Source organism: Phalaenopsis equestris, unplaced genomic scaffold (assembly GCF_001263595.1).
Source record: "Phalaenopsis equestris unplaced genomic scaffold, ASM126359v1 Scaffold000787, whole genome shotgun sequence".
NCBI classification, from domain to species: Eukaryota; Viridiplantae; Streptophyta; class Magnoliopsida; order Asparagales; family Orchidaceae; genus Phalaenopsis; species Phalaenopsis equestris.
In genome coordinates this window covers 1,216,911-1,238,265 of record NW_018165227.1, presented here as the reverse complement: position 1 = coordinate 1,238,265, position 21,355 = coordinate 1,216,911, and the positions used below count along the sequence as shown (strand labels likewise).

General features: G+C 34.8%; 2 protein-coding genes across 2 annotated transcripts; both read left to right on the top strand.

Annotated features, from left to right (window-relative positions):
• Positions 1-2,524: 2,524 nt before the first annotated feature.
• LOC110031212 (probable glycosyltransferase At3g07620) lies at positions 2,525-7,875 on the top strand. Its single transcript, XM_020734304.1, is given in 6 exon segments — positions 2,525-2,586; positions 3,183-3,930; positions 4,272-4,402; positions 5,991-6,339; positions 7,058-7,634; positions 7,637-7,875. Coding segments are annotated over 5 exon segments (1,863 nt in total). The 5' UTR covers positions 2,525-2,586; positions 3,183-3,216; the 3' UTR covers positions 7,729-7,875.
• Positions 7,876-8,454: 579 nt separating this feature from the next.
• Positions 8,455-20,132, top strand: LOC110031208 (probable glycosyltransferase At5g03795). The gene is made up of 6 exons (XM_020734300.1): positions 8,455-8,687; positions 8,864-8,968; positions 9,062-10,031; positions 10,126-10,247; positions 17,009-17,357; positions 18,991-20,132. The coding sequence occupies exons 3-6, from the start codon at positions 9,105-9,107 to the stop codon at positions 19,657-19,659; spliced, it is 2,067 nt and encodes a 688-aa protein (XP_020589959.1). The 5' UTR covers positions 8,455-8,687; positions 8,864-8,968; positions 9,062-9,104; the 3' UTR covers positions 19,660-20,132.
• Positions 20,133-21,355: the final 1,223 nt, after the last annotated feature.

Below are 21,355 nucleotides of genomic sequence, written 5' to 3'. Positions count from 1 at the left end.
AGAATGGCTTAAATCCAAAACTGAGAATGGGACATGAGCTGAGTTGAGAAGAGTGCGAGTGGTTTCAACAAGGTGTCGGTTTTTACTTTCAGCTAACTCGTTTTGTTCGAGAGTGTAGGGCAGTTAAATTTGTGAATGATACCATTACTATTTAAATAGTTAAGGAGTTGGTGTGATTTTCATTCACCTCCTCCATCTTATCTGAGATATTAAAATCTTTATGGAAATGAGTTTTGATATATTTAATAGGTTTATAAAGAGTTATTTCAAATTTATTTTTCATAGGTATATACCGGCAAAAACGTGAAAAATATCAACTAACGTGGAATAATATGTATATTCTGAATAGATGGATGAGAAAAAGAACCTCATACGTCTGAGTGTAACATATCAAAAAGAGTATATGTAGTAGTGTTGAAATTAAAAGACAATTTATGACTCTTGTTTTTGAGACACTCATTACAAGCAGTCAAAAGAGTGGAAATCTTGAGTTGTTGGTTGTGTTTAGAAACGAGTTCACACAATTTTTTTATGAGGATGCCCGACCCTTTGGTGTCATATGGTGCTAGAGGCAATGTGATTGTGTTGAAGAGCGGGAGTTTTATAAAGGCCTTTATTTGCATGATAAAGGCCTTGATTAGCATGACCACTTAGTAGAATTGTCTTGTTGTGACAATCCTGTATGTAAAAGTTGTTAGCCTTAAAGAAAACTAGCAGTTCTTGTTTTCTTAATTTATTAACTAAAATGAAATTATGCTAAAGTAAGTGGGCACATAAAAGAAGGGATAGAATCAACTTATGATCTTGAGTGATTAAAATACCCTTACCAATAGTGAAATATATGTTGTATGACAATTTTCGACGGTGATTTTGTCAGTATCGTGATATGGAATCGATTGATGTAAGTACTGGTTTTGGGAATTGATATGTGTCGTGACACTAGTGTATAGGATCTATTCTTACTGCTGAGGATGAAGGTTAGTAGCTAAGGCCTTTGGATTGGAGGAATGTTGAGTTTATACTACAAGTTAGCCCTATGCCAACAAGTAGCAGCCGAGTGCCCTTTATCGTAAAATATTTAGCATTTAATTGCATTCTTTTGCTTAGGTTGATTGCTGGAATTTTGTAGTTTGAACATTGGGAAAAGCTTGCTGTAATTTTTTTTTTTTGTGCTGAGAAGGTACTTTTGTTCTTTTGTGTAAGAAAATTTGTTGGTTGGAAAATCTTGCTTGCTTCATTATCATGGTTACACTCTTTGCTATACATATGAGAGTATAATATTTCCAAGATGATGGGGTTTAGTTGCATCTGAGTAGCGGTCTTGAATCCTTGAAAGCTTGGAGGAAGCTGTCAACTTTGGATCATGTTGTGGCGATGTTATCAACCATGGTTTTAATCGTGTAAGATACTGGGTCATGGTACTTGTGCCCATGGAAACATTGTTCAATTCATTTTTGAGTTGAATCACTCAGGATCAGTTGGTGGCTTAAAACCTTTTTTCAAGGGTACACCATATTTTTGTTGTGCCGTTCAGATCAATAATAAATGAGATGATGGATAGAGAAATGGTTGATATGATGGTTTTAGCAAGATTTATGTCAATTAGCCTCTGTTTCTTCTTGGTGGTTGGTGTCTTGCTGATTGAATATTGGGGGAGGAAGAGTGGTAGGATCTAAGAATTTTACAAAACTCTTAGAGGTTAAAATTTTTTGAATTTGGACTTTCCAAGCCTGACAGTTTTCATAGGACAAATGCTAATTTGTCATGGTCTTTATGTCATACCTCAAGAACTTGAGGGAGTTGGGAATGTTGGTTTATTTGATCTTATTGAGTGAACCCATGCATGTGGACTAGGTGGTAGTGGAAGAATCCATGGAAGCAAAGGCAGCAAAAACTGAATCTAGAGACACGAAAAGAATTTGGAAACAAGTAGGATCAAGAAAGTCTTGGAACAAAAAAATGCTCTGATACCAAGACTAGAACTCAGCTTCCCTTAATGATAGCCAAAAGCAGAAAGAATAATGAGTAAGGAGGAAGCCCAAACAAAAAGTAAGTGAAATATTATATTTCCTTACATGCAAATTACAATACATTAGGTAGTCGTATTAATAACATAGCTATGACAAACTTGTAATATAACAAAAATGAGTAATGTTACAACGACTGTTACTGTAGTATATTAATTCATTTATTAAGACTTAATTTTGAGATCTGATAAATCTTGCATGTTTATTTTATGCTTACTAGTTTTCTTAAAGTTTTTGAAGTAAATTTTATGCTCAATTTATTTGTCGATTTTTAGTAATTTTATTTCCTGCCTAAATTATTAAAAGACTTCATCAAATTGAAGTCCAATTATATTTTGTGCATATTTTTAATTATTTGTATGGGCAGTAAAAAAATAAAAGGTTCTTATACTGTCAGCCCTGTCTGTTATTCCCCTCTGTTTGCTTCGAAGGGGTAAATTTGTAAATTCTGAAGCACTTATTGCTCTAGGTGCTAGTATTTTCTACTCTCTTTTACCGTCGTATTGAAAGGATGAGTTCCAGAACAGGGCTACAAATCAACATAACAAAGGCTCTTTAGGTTAGTTTTCTTTCCCAGATCGATTGTTTTTTTTTTTTCAACAATTCTAACAGCATTCAATTTCATAAGCATTCACGCGTCTTTTTCTATCTAAGTTATTTTCCAAATCTTGAGTTTTTTCTGTCGGGGATGAATAGTTTTGACCTAGAAATCATGATACCCTGGTTAACAGACAATCAGTAATGCGTCAACATTGCCGTGTTTAATTTGATGCTTTTTTAAGTTCTGTCTGAAGTCCTAAGAGTTTTTTTGAGAGAACTCGAGATTGATCCAGTTCAACCTTCCTGATTTGAATTTTTTTCTGTTTAAATTTATAACTTTGTATGAAACATTCTAAGTTTTAATTTTAATTCGATAACTTCTGCTGCATTTCCTCACTTTCTATAATTCTGTCATGGTTTTGGGTTATTTCACTTACAATCAACTTTGTTTAAATTCACTGTATTCTGTATTTTTTATTCATTCTTACATGAAAAAAACTTTAAAGATGAGAAGGATAAGAGCTTCATGACTATGAAAATTTCATTTGATTTTCAATTTATTAGTTCCCTCATTGTTTGTTTGAACCAACTTAGCTTTTTTCTTTTCTCTCCAAGGTTAAGTAATGATTGGACTTTCAGAAAAATCAATATGGAAGGTTTTATTGCTAAGTCTCAGTTCATCTGTGGTATCAGAAGTAGAAGGGTGGTTCAAGCCATGGCTTTCATGGTTGCTGCTGTTTTAATCCTTCAAACCTTCACACTTCCCTCTAGAATTTACTTTTCACCACATTTTCCTTCTTCCAATTTACCTGCAAATGATGAGGGGAGCTCCCAAAATAAGGACATTTCTTCTCAGTCCTTAAGCCTTGGAGGACTCTCTATTTCAAGTGATTCACAGAATTTGATTAATTCAATAAAGGTTTTCAAGGAACCAAATCATGGTTTTAGCATCAAAAAAATGGATGAAGAGTTAGAAAAAGATGAGGACCCTAACAGTAATATTGAACTCGATGAATATGAAGAATCTGATATGGAGTTCTCAGTCCATCTTGAAGATGACAACATTTTAAAGACTGTTAAGAATTCGGAAGATAGTTTTCTTTTACTAGAAGAAGGAAAAAGCAAAGAAAATAATCCTTCGGTTGTTGAGCAAACACAAATTATAGGCAATGAGTTGGAGAAAAAACAAGCACTTAATATTGATGAAGCTTTAACGGCATCTGAGAGTTTACCAACCATATTACATGACAATGGAAGTATCATTAACACCTTGAGGAGGAAGAAGAAGATGGAAATGCCGCCACTATCAATGTCTGAGATGAACATTCTACTGCTTAAAAATCGTGCTTCTCGCCGTTCAATGGTACGTGTATTTATCGGAGAATCTAAAATCATTCTCATCATCTTTCAAACAAGGGGATTTACATGCATTCTATCCAATTCTTGGATATTTATATATCTAACAGCTAAAGTTTGTTTCTGACCTTCCTACTACCCATATTGTTCATATCACATTAAAACACCAGTATTTTGACTTAAAAAAGCAAAATACACATTTTCATGCATAGGTAGGGTGGCATATATATGTATAAATTGAAGTTTAGATGTTAGATATGTAAACACATAAGAATTGAGTGGTATGTGTGTACTCTTCCTTGAGATAATATGTAATTTCAGTCTTTTGACCCATTCTTCCATTTGTAGAGACCTCGATGGTCATCAGCAGTTGACAAGCAGATATTGGCTGCCAAGAAAGAGGTTGAAAAAGCTCGACCCATAGAAAATGATCGACTCCTCTTTGCTCCATTGTTCCGTGACATTTCAAAGTTTACGAAGTTAGTTTATTGCCTGATTGAAATCCTTGCTGTATTCTATTTATGGAAATTGAACTTGTTGTTTTACTTCTTATGTCTTCTATATGTGAAATATTTGACCAGGGAAAACAATCAGGAAACGTTTTGTTTTATAGCAGTTATTTGTATGAGGTTTTTGTATGAATGGCTTCATTAAATTTCTGTGAAATTATAGGTTTTTTTTTTTTGCATTCATGTGTAAATGCTCATAAAAAACAAAATAGGATTATATTTAGGCTGTCTATATTAAATAGGTGTCTGCTATAAGCCGTTTGAAAAAGGTCAGATCTTACTGAAAGCTGATTATATGATTGAGATTATGAATATATAATAACACTTAAGCCATCAATGTTGAATTAACAATTTTAAAAACAGGGCAATGAAAACTGTAAGGCGATAAAATAACAACAAAAGTGTCAAAGCTAGCTGTAATTTTAGTGCAAAATTAAGTTCTAACCAGGAAGATGTACCTTGCTGAAGTTGCTGAAATGGAGCAATTCTACTCTTCAATAAAGCATGGTTGGTTCTGGAAACAAGGAAAAAAATTGATCTGATATCTTGTTTTAATATTTGGTTTGAATGGGCCTAAAAGCTGTTGTATTTGTTTTGAGATGATTCTAATACAAATTCTTTAGGTATAGCACTAATCTCAAAGCAAATCAGATAGTTTCAAGTCTTTTCTTGACCAAAATTGTACAAGGACATCTTGACAATTTATTCTTTGGGCATTTGCATACATAGTACATGATTCTTATCTATTTACATATCTCGCACTTTCATATTTACATGCAAAACACTCAAAGTCTTAATATCACATAAAAAATAGCACTATTATTATCTTTTAAAAGTTAAAATCACCTTTTCATGCATAGGCTTAAAGCACCAAAGTACTATGAATGTAAATATGAAATTTTAGGTGTGAGGTATGCAAATACATAGTATGCTGTGCTACATATGTAAATTTTCCTTTGTTTTTTTGAGCTAGTGTTATCTAGATTCAGTTCCATTTCATAGAGTTTCATTTAGTCGTAAGGTTGTAACAACATATGACCTTCATTGGGAAAAAAAAAGTTGGGATTAGAATAATATGACCAAATTTTGGTTATAACGGGTCTCAAAACTTTTGGATCTCTTTTGAGATGTGTGTGGTGTTGATAGCCTGTATATTACACTCATCTCAAAGCAGATCCAAGAGCTTCGAAACTCATCTTGGTAATTTTTTTATTAAGATTCATGATACAAAATTAATTTTTTTTATGGGGCATTTACATACAAACCACACAATTCTTATTTATTTACATATCTAACACTTCAACATTCGAATTTACACCCATCCCACTCAAATTTTTAGCATAACATAAAATATATTACCATCATTATCATTTTAAAAGTGAAAAACACGTTTTCATGCATAGGTTTATGACACCAAGTTGTTATAAATGTAAATATCCAACTTTGGATGTTACATATGCAATTTGTAAGAATTGTTTGTATGTAACCATTTTTTATTCATGCCTTTTGAGTGGAAGGGGATTATACTTCAAAATTCCTAGTATTTTTCCTCGTGCAGGAGCTATGAACTCATGGAGAAGACTCTTAAGATTTATATATATCAAGAAGGAAAAAAGCCAATATTCCATCAACCCCTCCTTGGAAGCATTTATGCCTCGGAAGGATGGTTCATGAAACTCATGGAGAGCAATAATCAGTATCTTGTTAAAGACCCCACGCAGGCTCATCTCTTCTACATGCCATTCAGCTCTCGTCTGCTGCAGTTGTCTCTTTATGTGCCCAATTCTCACAATCGAACGAACTTAAGAAAACATCTTAAGGATTATGTAGATATAATTTCAGCAAAATATCCTTTCTGGAATAGAACAGGCGGAGCTGACCATTTTCTTGCTGCTTGTCATGACTGGGTATTCTCAATCTCCAAACAATTATTTATCTTACGGTAAAAAACTTCTCATTTTTTAGGGAAATATACATATCTCACACTTAAACTTCATATTTACGTGTGTAGCACTTTGGTGCTATTTGAAAGTTTAGGCCTGAAATATGTAAATACATAAGAATTTTGTGCTATACATAAAAATTGTCTTACAGTCAAAAGCTTCTTTTTTTAGGGGCATTTAGATGCACAAATTCTATGCACTTACATATCTAACACCTAAATTTTATGTTTTATATTTGCACCGTTGAAACCATTCATATCACATCAAAAATATCACTTTTTTAACTTTTTAAAATACATTTTGTAATGCATATGCGAGGTGGCACATGTAAAAATTGAAGTTTAGGTGTTAGATATGTAAATGCGTGAGAATTGAGTGGTATCTATGTAAATCTTCCTTTTTCTGTTGGTGGCATTTATTTATATCATACCACCCAATTCTCATTTATTTACATATCTAATACTTAAACTTTAATCATTACATTTGTACCACCCAAACCTTTCATTTAATATAAAAAAACCATATTCTTAACTTTAAAAAATTTGAAGCATGCCTTTAAATGCATAGACAAGGTGGTGCATAATGTAAAATTTGAACTTTAGGTGTAAGATATATAAATACATAAGAATCGAATGGTATGTATGTAAATCTTGCTTTATTTAACTACATTCTCCTGTAACAGGCCCTATATGACACCAAAAACACCATGGATCACAGCATCCGCGCGCTCTGTGTTGCTGATCTCAGCATCGGATTTCACTTAGGCAGAGATGTCTGTCTTCCTCAGACCCACGTACGAACACCAAAGAACCCTCTGAAAGACCTCGGTGGAAAGCCATGGAACCAAAGGCCGCTCCTTTGCTTCTATGCTGGAAGCTTGCACGGCAATCTTCGCTCCATTCTGCTGAAGCATTGGGCGAACAATGACCCCGACATGAAGATCTTCAGCCCGTCGGCATTTCGTATGGAGAAGAGCAAGATGAGCTATATCCAATACATGAAGAGCAGCAAATACTGCATCTGCCCGCGGGGCTATGAGGCCAACAGTCCGAGATTAGTGGAGTCCATCTTTTTTGAATGTGTTCCTGTGATAATAGCAGACAATTATGTGCCTCCTTTCTTCGAGGTGCTGAATTGGGAGAAGTTCTCGGTTATTGTTCCTGAGAAGGATGTCCCCAGGCTTAAAGAAATACTGGTTTCGATTCCTGAGTCAGAGTATAGGGAGTTGCAGAGAGGGGTGAAGAAGGTTCAGCAGCACTTTTATGGCATATCAAGCCTGTGAAATATGATTTGTTTCATATGATACTTCACTCTATTTGGTTTAATAGAGTTTATAATATAAAGCCTAGATGAAGAGAGACTCTCATTTGGTTTTGAGTATGGGATTAATTTGTAAACTGTTTGTAACATAATTGATGTTTTCTTGGCATCTTCTATTGTATTTTCAGGGACTAAGCTTTTGTGATTATCTGTTCTAGGATTTTGAGGAGATCTTAAAGTAACTCCTTGATTATCAATCAAAATCTAATTAACTGCAAAGCTACAAAGATTTATAATCAATCAAAATATTGATTAAAAAAATAGAATAAAAATTATTAAATTAGATTCAAATGATGTTTTAATATAAATAATAATTTTTAATTATTTTTTAAATCCTTATTGTCTTATGTCTTATGGCTACATGATTATGATTGTTAAAAGGACTCTTTGTTCGTGAAGAGCTCGTGTTCGGCTCGTTAAGCAAACGAGCCAAACACGAACACACTTTTTGAGCTCGAAATATAAACGAATCGCTCGTGTTCAGCTCGTTTACACCACTAGTAATGCGTGTTCGGCTCGTTTACACCCCTACTTGGGATACAAACTATCATGTAGATTATAATAGAGGAAGGTCAAAGTGGTACATTTGGATCTCTGTAACTAGACTGTAAAGAAATGATATTCTTTATTTTTAGAAAAATCAAAGCCATGGTAGCGGCGGACCAATCAATTATAAATTTGTAAATAACTCATTTCCTAATTTTCCGTCCATAAAAAAGAAAGCGGCGGGTTTCATCTCTAATGGCGTTACAACTCCAATTCCCTCTTCACTGTACTTATTGATAGGCCTCCAGGTCCATGCTACAGAAGGAGAGCGGGCGAAGTTCGAAAGTCTCCTTCGTAAAAACCCTAATTCGCTGCTGCTTTTCGGTTCATCACCAGTGCTTGTTTCTCTGATATGATAGGACTGCGTTCTCTTTAAAAAACTAATCTTTGGCGTTGGCTTTCCTCTCTCCCCATGACGGAAAACAGAACTGGAGAAAGAGACTTGGGTGAGTGAATTTCTGGTTTTTTTCTTGCACGTCGCGCTTCGAAGCTTGAAGTACGGGAACTTCATATTCTCGGAAATGGCGGCTTTTCAGCAATAATCCTTTTTGTATCAGTTAATTAGAAGTCGTCAATTTGCTCCTCTTGTTCTTCTACTTTACTTGCATTTTCTTTTTTGTAGCAAAAGAAGCTGAAATGGGAACACAGGCTGAATTCGTCCATCCGATTCCTGCTTAGAATTAGTTTCAGGAAATTTTTGTTCGATACTCTTCATTAGATTGTTGATGTAAGCTTATTGAACCGGACAGTTTCAGTGCTGCTTCAGGATTCATAGTTTAAGCACCGATGCATGATTTGTTTGTTTTCTGAAAAATTTCAGAGGAGAAAGGTTCTCACTTTAAGCTGCTTTACTGTTGCATGAAATGGATGATCATAATATTCGAATTCAAATGCCATGCCGGTTTTGGAGTAGGAGACTCTTTTTCATGATAGGGATTATTACTTCACTTATTCTAGTTTTTCATACTTTCACACTCCCTTATTGGACTGTTTCACTGCCTGTACTTCCTAGCCTCAAGAAAGATGAGATTTTGTCAAATGAAGCAACTTCTCTGGAGAGAAAGCGGTTGGATTTTTTTTCACTTTTAAGTGATGCACAGAACTCTACGTATCCAAAAGTAATCCTTAAGGAGGTAGCATTGGCCGACATTAAAAATGCCAGTGGAAGAACTGTATCTGATTCCATAGATGATGAACAAGTGGATTTGGTTTCAAAGAAGGAAGTTCTCTCAGCTAATATTACTGGCCTGATGGAGGATATAGATCTCAATAGGGAAATCTCCTTGGGTTTTGAGGAGAAAGAAAATCTTAATGATGACGGGGACCAAGTATCTTGGTCGATCACAGAGGAAGAGATTGACGTACAAAAAAATATTTCTTCTCCTGGGGTTGCAAAAGAAGAAAGCTTTGATTTTGCCTTTACATCTAAGAACACTACAGATATATTTTCTGAGAGGAACAAAGGAGTTCATGATGAAGTAATTGTTCCACTAAAAACTGCTACTTCCGGTTATAATGAGTCCATGAAGGAAGCTTTAGTAGATAATTCAAGTAGCCATGTTGCAATCTCTTCATTAGTAGAGAGTGAAGCAGATTCTAATTTGGGAGAACATCGAATGAAGGGGAGAGGCCTTACAAACAGCACAAAATTGTCAATTTCTAGTTCTTCAACTTTTGATTCTAAGAATGTTTATATTCACATAAGAAAAACAAAACCAGGTAGGCTGCCAGTCTCAGTTTCAGAAATGAAACAGCTAATGCAAGCATACCATTCTTCTTATCCTCAAAAGGTATTTTTATCTTGAAAATTACATTGACATCTTATAATGTTCTTCCTTTTGTTACCCTTTTATGGAAACATAATTTGCATTTATTATAGAGCAGTGGCCTTCAGTTCGTGATAAGCAGCTTTTGGCTGTGAAGGCACTGATGCAGAATGCTCCTGTGGTGAAAAATGATGAGGAACTTTTTATACCTGCTTTCTGGAACATTTCTAAGTTTAAAAGGTAAGCCCTGCACCATATATTTTTGTTTATTAATATTTAGATTTTTATTCACTTTAACTCTTTTGTTTTGTTTATATTGTTTGTTGATGGACTTTAAATCTTCATTTTTGCTCCTAGGAATTCAGTAAATGTTTTCTATGTAGTTCTCTTGCAGCTCGTTAGATATCCTCTTTCTGCTTTTGTAAAAGTTGATAAATATGATAAACTCTCATGGTAAACATTAAAAATTGTGTTTATTTATCATTTAAAATCTATGATTGTTCTTCTCGTTGATTTTATGATACCGGAGTTAACCTAAACCACAATAGGAAAAAAAATTAATTATTATTGAAAGGAAGTAGGTAGCTACAATCAACACACTTGAAAGAGAAAAACAATAACACAATACCCACAAATCTGAAATAGCAACGCACAAGGCACAAATATTCAAACTAGGGTAGGATCTTGGGGTGTTGGTGATCAGCGGGGGTTTAGAAGGCTGCAGTAAGGCAGGAGCGTGGAGCAAGTTGGCAGATATGACAACGGGACAACAAGTCCTTGTTGTCCTGAGCGATGGCAAGTTGAAATTTGGGTTCCAGGTGGTGGGAAAACGGATATGTGGCAGGTAGGTGGTGCAGGAGTGTTGGGACAGCAGTTAGGTGGCTGGGACATGGTCCGAGATGACTGAGAAGGGAGCTAGTGGGAAGGGGAGAGGATTTATGGTGCGTGGAACAATGATGACAGCCAGCCGGAGCCAGGGAATTGTAGGGAACGTGGGCTGGAATGTAAAAACTGCATGAAGGAGCTTCGACAACTGTTCTAGGCTGTTGTAGCAGGGAATGGCGGCGGGGAGTGGTGTGGGGAGGATGAGGAAGGGGAATAGGGAAAATAAACACTACATTGGGAGAAGGGATACATCCGAAGCACCTTATAAACTGTCAGATATAGCCATCGAAGGGAGAAAACGGATGCTGATAGCTAGGGGTGTAAACGAACCGAACACGAACGAACAAAGCTTGTGTTCGTGTTCGGTTCGTTTAAAATTTAGTTTGTTTGAAATAAGCTCGTGTTCATTTCTTAACGAACGAGCCGAACACCTGTTCGCGAACGACGAGCCAGTTTGACATCCCTAATATTAATATATAAAAATAATATTATATATTAATTATATAACTTATATTATATAAATATACAATATCTATATTAGTATATTACTAGTATAGTATATTAATATATTATTATTATTATTTTATTATATATTATAATTTATAAAATTTAATGTTTTAGAATATAATAAATTTTTTATATATAATTATTTTATATTATTTTATATTTCAAACAATAACGATTCGAACACGAACGAACGCATCACTGTTCGTGTTTGGTTCGTTTAACTAACCGAACGAAAAAAATTTGTTCGCGTTTGTCTCGTTTACTTATCGAACGAATCGAACACGAACTCATTGACGAACCGAACACAAACTGTTCGCGAACAACAAGCTTTTTTGACAGCCCTACTGATAGCTATCTTAAACAAAACACACAAAAAACTAACCCTAAAAAATTAGAAATAAACTCTCAACTACGACAAAGCCTGGTTGCGGTAGGCTTTCCACGTTCAACTACTATATGTGGGATTGTAGACGTGGTCCTGTACGTGGTGCTCCCGCATCATTTTCACCAATGATTTTTTTTTTCTTTTATGTGCTTGTTTTAATTTTGCTGCATAATCAATTAGGTTTTGCCCCATTAAGGTTTGAGGAAGAGCTAATGTACATGGGCTTACCTCATTAGCTTAAAGCTTGTTTTTGCTATCCAAACATGTTGCCTTAAAGTCAAAATGGGGCAAACTAATTATCGCAATAAAACTAATTGTTAATATCATAAGTGTGTTATTCTAAATTAGGAATTTCCTATGATGCACTTACTTCAATGTTTAAGTTTAAGTTACTTGGTGTGACGCGGGGATCATGGGGGACTGACAGGTCCTCTTGGAGGGGGGCCCCACCACCCGTCCTTCCTCCTCTTTCCTTTCCTTTCCCTTTTCCCCTTCCTTTTTCTTTCATTTCCTCCTCTTTCTATTTTTCTTCCAGGGCCCTTTTCTAATTTAAATTCTTTTCTAAAAGCCTAAATTCTGAGTTTAATCTCCTTTCTTAATTTAAACCTTTCCTGAAAATTTGAGATCTTAATTTTATTTTTATTCTTCTTTTTTTAATTTAAACACTTCCTAAATTGGGTCAAGTCTCTTATAAATATGAGTTGATGTCTCTACAGTTAGGGGTCTTGATTTTGAAATTTGATTTTAGTTTTATCCGAGTATTTTTTCTGCTAAGGCTGTATCCAATGACGAGGAAGGTACTCGGGCTGTAACTTCGTCTGAGGTGGTGTTTATCTTCACTGTTCCTCCCTGCCATGCCTCTGCAACTCCCTTGCAGTCCTCTACTCCAACATCCAGGCGTCTCTTCTACGGCCTCCTACAGGTCACAGCACTATTCCTCCCTGCCGCACCCTCCACAGCTTCCCTATAGGTTACCACAGCCTGTTGCCCTCCCAGACCGCCAGTCTGTCTGCAGCCTCCCTGCAGATTGCCGCACTTCCTGCTCTTCTCTGAGAGTAACGACACTCCTCCTGTAGCCTCTCTGCAGGTTTACCGCAACCCTGCTACTCTCCCAGGCACCTACCGACTCCCTTACAGTAGGCCGCAACCCTCTCTCCAACGTCTAGTCCGCTGCCGCCTCCCTCCCAGCTGGCTGCAGCCATCCTCAGGCCACCCCCAGCGCCTCCAGCCACTATAGACTCTCTTTCTACAACCAACTGCCTCCACATCTCCGCTCTGCCACTCTTGCCTCCGCTCCTTGGCTTCGGCCGCCACTCTTGCCTCCCACTATAGACTCTCTTTCTACAACCAACTGCCTCCACATCTCCGCTCTGCCACTCTTGCCTCCGCTCCTTGGCTTCGACTGCCATCCTTGTCGCCTCCAGATTCCAGCCTTCAACGACACTTCTTCCGGCTGCAGTTTGACACCTCGACGAGTGCAGAGTTGTCCCACTCCTCCCTAGTCGCTCGACATTGCTCCATCCTTCACTGAAGCCGCCTGTCACGGACAAATAGTCCCACATCAGCTAGGTGTAGGGCCGAAAAGCAGTATTTAAGTCCTGGGCTGCCCACCACCCACAAGGGCTCTTTTGGGAGGTGACAAGTGGTATCAAAGCATTCTAGTATTCAAGTGCTAATTATTCCTTTCTCTCTATTCTTCTTCTTAAGAGTGCTTGGGGCTGCTAAGTCCAGTGTTGTGAGTGATTAGGCTGATTTAGTGCTAAGAGAGAGCGCTAAAGCCGCACGGGTGACTTGACGAAAGTTAGTCCGTGACACGCCGCTCTAGCCCCATCTCCCGCCTCGTAGAGCTTATTGTGCCTATGTTTGTTCGATCTTTGTTTGTAATGCTTGTTTTATGTTCTGATTTCCGTAGTGTCTTTCTTTATTTTGAGTCATTGTTTTAACCGTCTTGTAAGTTCTTAATAAATTTGTGTCTTGCATCGTGGTTTGGGTTAACTTCGATATGATGATGAACTTCCCTATGTTTTAGTGGCAGTATGAGGATTTTAGGTGAGAGAGGTAAAAAATTTATCCAAATTTGTTGTGGTAAGAGCCACGACCAACACTATAACTATCATGTTTTCTGAGGAAAAATAAAATTGCAAGAGCAAGAAGAAAGAACCACTAGTATAAGGGGAGAAAGATGGACAATGAGAATCAATATGTTTACTTGTTGAGGACAAGTGTTTGCCAATTGTTATTTTCTTATAGTATGCGTCAATTTGTATCTATGACTTAGAAAATAGGATGTTTCTACTTGTGTAGGAGTTGATTAATTCCTCATGCCGAAGTTTTTTGGATCCTTCCTAATTATTTTCTTATTTATTAAAGGAATTCATTGTAATATCTAAACTCATAGGTTTGTAGCAACATAAATCAGGAAATATTAAATTTGTGGATCTTATTAATTATGCTTTTGGTATGACAAACCATGTCAAGAATATGCATGAAGAATATTAGCATTTAGAGTTCTCATTACTAGTTAGTTGTTAGATTGTGATATATTGCTCCTTAGTGTGTGTTTAATTAAGGATTTAATGATTCGATCTCGAGCCAATTTAGTGTTGTATGAAGATCAAATTGATTAAATAATTTATAGGAGCAAGGTTGGGTCATGACTCTACCCATTTATTTTGCTAAGCTCAATTTGAAGTTGAACGATTTTGAGCCACCTTGAAAATGAATAAATTTGAAATATTTAAGTTTATAACATTAGCCATAACACAAGCTTAATCATTATTTTTGACATAATATATTGTTAAATCAAAGGTTGTTTAATCATCTCAAGCGTACAGAAAACTGTAAACATTTAAGTAAGAAACAAATTAACTTGAAACAATAAGAGTTGAAATAAATTGTTAGTAGTCAACATTTTTCGAACTCAAGTCATGTGCAAACAATGCTCTAAAGTAAGCATATATGCTTCAACTACTTAGCTAATGCAATGATCTAGTGCAGAGTGGAAACAGTTTATATTAAAATGTAAATTTAAATCTAACATGAGCCTTGATCTCACTGCACTTGACTTATAATTGGATAATATAATAACTCAATCCAAAAAAAAAAACCTTGTGGCTCGCCAAATTTGATTCAGTCCTAGCTCCATTTGGACCAATAATCAATTCAATTTTCTGAAAATCTTCGACCAAAATGTACCCATTAAGAACTTGACCCAATAATTTTAAATTATCTAGAAGAAAACTAGAACAAAATTAGCGAAAATTTTATGAGATATTTGTTTATGATAAATGGGCTTGATGTTATTAGAGTGGAGATATTTTTTTGACTTTTGTTAATCTGCATTCAGAAATGTTTTTTGGAAGCTATTTTGAAACAACATCCTAAGAGTATTTGATGTATAACTTTTGATATTCAACGTACAAAAAATTTATCCAAATTATCTGGTCTCAGTGGGCCTTTTCTACTGAAAAGTTTAAGAGAAGCCCTACCAAGGAGAGCCATCCAGCAAAATGTTAGTATTTTCCATCTGATTTATTTGATTTAAACATTCTTAGATTGAAGTAAAGTGGAGCAAATAATTTGAAATGCCATGATTTTTTCGTTTGATTATGAATCTAAGGCCTTTGATTTCAGCTTTTCAGCCCTTTTTTTACTTCATTTCCTTCCACTTTAATCTCTACCATCCAAATATAGCCTTAATACTTTAAATTGTATATTTAGTTGACCTTCCATGTCAAAATTCATTTTCTCACTACACCTTTTTTTTTTTTTTTGGTTGCAAGCCATTTGCTTTTCAATGAACCCATCGTATTTAGTGCACAAAGGACATAATTTCTCAACAAAATAAAAAATCAGTCCCAAAAAACATATTACATACATATTTTTTTTTATTATTTTTTTATTTTTTGAAAATAAAAACAAAAAGCAGAAAACAAAAAATGGTCCCAAATATGGCCTCAGTTTTCTTTTTGATATAGAAGCATGAAAATGGCCGAACAATGTCAACCATAACCCCTAACCATCCGAGCTAATAATGCCGGCTGTATATTTATTTTCTTTCATATCGTATGCAAATGCTTTATTAACTTGGACACGCAGCCTTTATTTTATAATGCTCTCCTATTTCATTTTCTAGTTGCTAGACCATTTTAAAATGGGGCATTTACATACATTCTACCCAATTCTTATGTATTTACATATCTAACATCTAAAATTTACATTTTACATTTACACAACCTCAATTATTCATAGCACATCAAAAATACCATTATGTTAACTCTTAAAAAGTGAAATACACCTTTTCCTGCATAGGTAAAGTGGCATAGTGGCATGTATGTAAAAAAATTGAAGTTTAGGTGTTAGATATGTAAATACATAATAATCGGATGGAATGTATGTAAATCTTCCTTGTAGAATATGAATATTGCTTTAAAATATTTATGATCATTGTTTATGGTTTATAATATCCTTCATTTGGTACAAAAGGCACCCACCAACCTAGTTTGAAGCAAGTTTTGTCTTTTATTTTCATTGAAGGCGTGATTTTATTGAAAGTCTTAAATGAAGAATAGCAAATCATGTGATTTAAGGTTGCTTCAAAAGCTCTTGTTTGAATATATCAAACAAGAAGATAGATAAATTATCTACTATTTAAACAAAATGGTCCTCTGACTCTTTGCAAGTGTCGTTTTAATCCCAGAGTCTTTGGTGAGTTAAAATATTTCATAAAGAGGGCTATTTTAGCTCCCATTAAAATAGTCTTTGGACTAATTTAGCATTTTTTTTAGACTCGGGGACTAAAATAACTCCTTTCGGATCTCGCAAAGAGAAAACGTTGTTGCTAAAAGCGAATGAAAAAGATTTGATAGGGAGCCATGTAAATAGTCAAAGGACTATTTTGACACTTTAATATAACCCTTACATAAAAGTTTGAATAAAACAGATGGAAGACTTGTAGTAAAAATGTGAAAACTTTTTGGATTTGACATAAAATTGCCTTTTTAGTTAGATGGGGCATAGTCAACTCCTGACTGATTCCCACACTTCAAATTCAAATTACTACCGTACTATATGGACATTCCTACTTCTAAATGTTTGTTGTAGACATTATTTCTCAGTGGTAACAAATGTTATTATTTCATAACACTTGTATTTCCATAAGAATACTGCAATAATCTGTAACTATAATCCATTCAATTTATAGCAACATATTTCTTTGCTGCAGAAGTTATAACTTGATGGAACAGAATCTCAAAATCTATGTCTACAAAGAAGGAAATAAGCCTGTATTCCATCAGCCACTTTTGAGAGGAATATATGCCTCTGAAGGCTGGCTCATGAAGCTTCTACAATCAGACAAACATTTTGTTGTGAGAGACCACAAAAAGGCTCACCTATTCTACATGCCCTTTAGTTCTCGCTTGCTACAACTCGCGTTTTACGATCCGAAGTCGCACAGCCACAGAAATTTAGCTCAGCACTTGAAGAATTACATAGATTTGATCGGGGTGAAATATCCATACTGGAATAGAACAGGTGGGGCAGATCATTTTGCTGCTGCTTGCCATGACTGGGTAAGTTATAACCTTTCATTTATAAAATTTGGGAAAGAATTTACTGAATCTTGCATCAAAAAGCTTATTTACAAAATTTCTGAACTATACTTTTCTTAATCTTTTAACAAAATTGAAATTTTTTGTATGGTTATTTTGCTTGACGTAAATAATCTGTTGATGACATGCTCTTTATTTTTAATAATCCAGGCTTTTAATTCGCCACTAGTAATGATTATACGTTGTGGCATAATCCACCATAAAATTTCAGATAAAAAAAATGAAAAAACTTCTTAAGAATCTCTTTTTCTTCTTTTTACAAGATGGGAGATTCATGTACAATTATGAGAGGCATTGTAAAATATAAATAAATTAAAAAAAGGGAAAAATAATTAGTGTCGGTAATCCTGTAAGAAAGCACACATATTACAATTTAGTGTCGTTGAGAAATAGGTTCAACTGTACATAACCTCGATCCATGTACCTTAAGTTCTTTACTTTCTAAGAATCATAAGTAAACATATCTAATGGTACAAAACCTAGATTCATGTGCCTTCAATTCTTTGTTATGATTGGAATAAAATTTCAACATTTTTTTTTTCGCTCAGAAAAATAGGAATAATGTGTTAGTGACTAAAAAGTTTTACTTTTTATTGATGGAACGATTTAGCAAGCTAAGATGCTCAGTTCATGATAACCACTTAATTAAAGAGTGCTGTATATAAATGCATAATAATTGTGATAATTGACTGAATCAAAGTCACTCGGAAAATGGGATTATTTTGTGGCTCTATGTGGCTCAAATCGAGCTAAAATACAAATCAAGGAACCAAATAAAATGCTAATCCCTGGTTTAGTTGAACTTGGATTATACCAACCCTGTATCTAATCATGCTAGCTTAAGATTTAATCAATATTAATATTTTTTATTTGTATAATGCATGTTTGTGTATTCACATAGCAGGCAGTCATTTATCGATCTATATATTTATGTAACAATGCATTTATTAATACAAGAACTAAAAAATCTTTGAAATATTAAAAATTAATTGAAAATAGAATCGATTTTTCCTTGAATCAAGATTAGCAAGTTTGATCCCGGTCAAATCATGCTAGGCTCTAATTCATGTTTAGTTAACCTTGAGATCATTGTTCGTTAGCCTTCAACAATATAATTTTCAAGAAAAGTGTCAATTTAGGCCCCGGGCCTATAAATATGTTCATTAGCCTCGATTCTTTAGCCTGATTAGTGTCAATCAAGACTCTAATCCGTTTTTAGTTAACCTTGAGATCATTTTTCATTAGCCTTCATTAGCCTCTGATAATTGTACATGAATCTCCCCTCTTGTAACGTGTCAATCATTGTTCATTAGTCTTGATTCTTTCCAGAGCCTATGAATACTTCAGTTTAGTCCCCGAGTTCATTAATATGGGCTATTTCAAGAGACTATTTCCGGCCCAATTTAAAGAGTATGAGGACTAATTTTGCACTTTTAAAGACCCCATGTAAACAGTCAGGAAACAATTTGACACATGATTTCCTTGAACTATTGGCTCACATCCTCTATTCACAATTCTTTTTCCATAAGGCCTAACCTGATTCTATAATGTGCTCATATACCATTCCTCTGATTAGTTTCACTTCCTCTACCAGGCACCCCATATAACAGCACAAGCCATGGGATCTGCCATCCGGGCCCTCTGCAACGCCGATCTTCGGAGAGGTTTTCAATTGGGAAAAGATGTCTCTCTCCCTGAAATCTATATCCGTTCTGCACGAAATCCTCTCCGAGATCTCGGCGGAAATTCTGTGGACAACCGTTCAACCCTGGCCTTCTATGCCGGAAATCTTCATGGTCGGCTTCGTCCCATCCTTCTGCAGCACTGGGAGAACAAGGACCCAGACATGAAAATTTTAGGCCCCATGCCTCCTGGTGTGGAGAGCAAGATGATCTACATTCAGCACATGAAGAACAGCAAGTACTGCATCTGCCCAAGGGGTTATGAGGTTAACAGTCCAAGAGTTGTTGAATCCATCTACTATGAATGTGTTCCTGTCATAATATCCGACAACTACGTGCCGCCTTTCTTCGAAACGTTGAATTGGGAGGCTTTCTCCGTTATAATTCCAGAGGAAGATGTGCCGAGACTGAAAGATTTACTGGTTTCGATCCCGGAAGAGAAGTACAGGTTGATGCAGCTGGGAGTGAGGAAAGTTCAGAAACACTTTCTGTGGCATAACAGGCCTGTGAAGTATGATTTGTTTCATATGGTACTTCACTCAATATGGTACAATAGACTGAATCAATTAAGAATTAGATGAGGAGTTTCACTGAAAAGTTTGATGGAATGTTTGGAAGTATTGATCTGGTTGCAGGAAATTAAAATCTGAACAATCTGTGGTTTTTGCAGACATTTGCTGTCTGATTTGGTAGTCAATTTCAGAACTGTAATGGTTCATGCTTTTAATCGTCGAGCAATGTTAAGGCTCTATCGAAATTTTCGGTCGAAAATGAATGTTGAATGATGAAGTTTTCTTAAGATCAGGAGGTAAAATCATTTCGAAGCGTTGTGAATGACGGTTATTTCAGCTGAGAGTCATCATTCAGCACGCATTTCAGTTGAAAATTGTTAGGATTTTTTTTTTTAATTTATTTATTTCTGGGCAACCCAAGTACTCGAACTAGGATTTTTTATTTTATTTTCAACCAATATGTTCTACATTCGAGCACATATGTTTTAAGATTTTGTTGCTTGTAACATTTAGTTTCAATAGTTGAACTTGGGAATGGAACTGATTCTATCATCAAATTCTTTGCTTGAATGGGGATGGATAGAAGTATAATATGATTTTGCTTTTAATGTATACAGAGAGTATGCTTTTGTCATTTAAAATCATATGTTTAAATATTTTTTGTTGATGTTGTGAGAGAACCACATTTTCAAATCAGTTTCACCTGAGACCAACAATGGAAAGACAGATAAAATCCTCATTTTGGTTGATATTGGTGGCTGCCTGAATGTTGTTGTGATGTCTCTAAGGCAACCTCCAATTCCACCATGAGGCTTTTATGTACATAGCACCCAAAACTTTTATATTTACCTACCTCACACCAAAACTTTCATAATCACGAATCTCATATGAAAAAGTAGCACTCATTATCATCTTTTAATAGTCAAAATCATCTTTTTCATCCACAGATAAAGTGTTATGTATGTAAAAGTGAAAGCTTAGGAGTAAGGTAAATTCATAAGAATTAGATGCTATGTATGTAATTTTCCCTTCCACCAAATAAACGTAGTATATATTGTTATGAACATTGTGCGCAACTGGTGGTCTGTTTGTTGACAGCTTTAGCGCAGGTCCCCTCTGTCCCGGGTTAGAATTCATCTTGGTCGAATTGACATATATGGGATGAACAACTACATGTTGCCGTCCATCTTTAAGAAATATATATGACATGCTGTAAATATAAATATCTAACTATATGGGTTACATATGTAAATGCATATAGTAAAGTATTAATATGAAAGCAATTGAGTTTTTCTTTTTCTCTTATTTTTTCACCTAAACGTGAAGGCCATCTAGTTATTTAAATTTGATTCTTTTTCATTTAGTCCAAGATTTATTTAGTTAATCAATTTTAATTTTTAATCTTTGGGTAAATAAAACATTTTAATTTTTATTTAGATTTTAATTATATTTTTATTTGTTTAGTTTATATGGGCATTATAGCTCGAATCATTGATAATTTACATTTTTAATATAATCTTAATTTGTTTACAAAATAAAGTTATTTATCCTCAAAACAATTATCATAAATAGATAAAAAAACAAAGCTACTTGTACATATTAAATAACAAATAAAATCATCATAAAAAAATTAAATATTAATAAAAAATTTTGAATTAATGCATTTATATATATAGTGGTACATTCAAGTGGTACATTCAAGTTTAAGTTATACTCAAATATATATATATATATATATATACAAATTAAAAATTAGTGATTATAA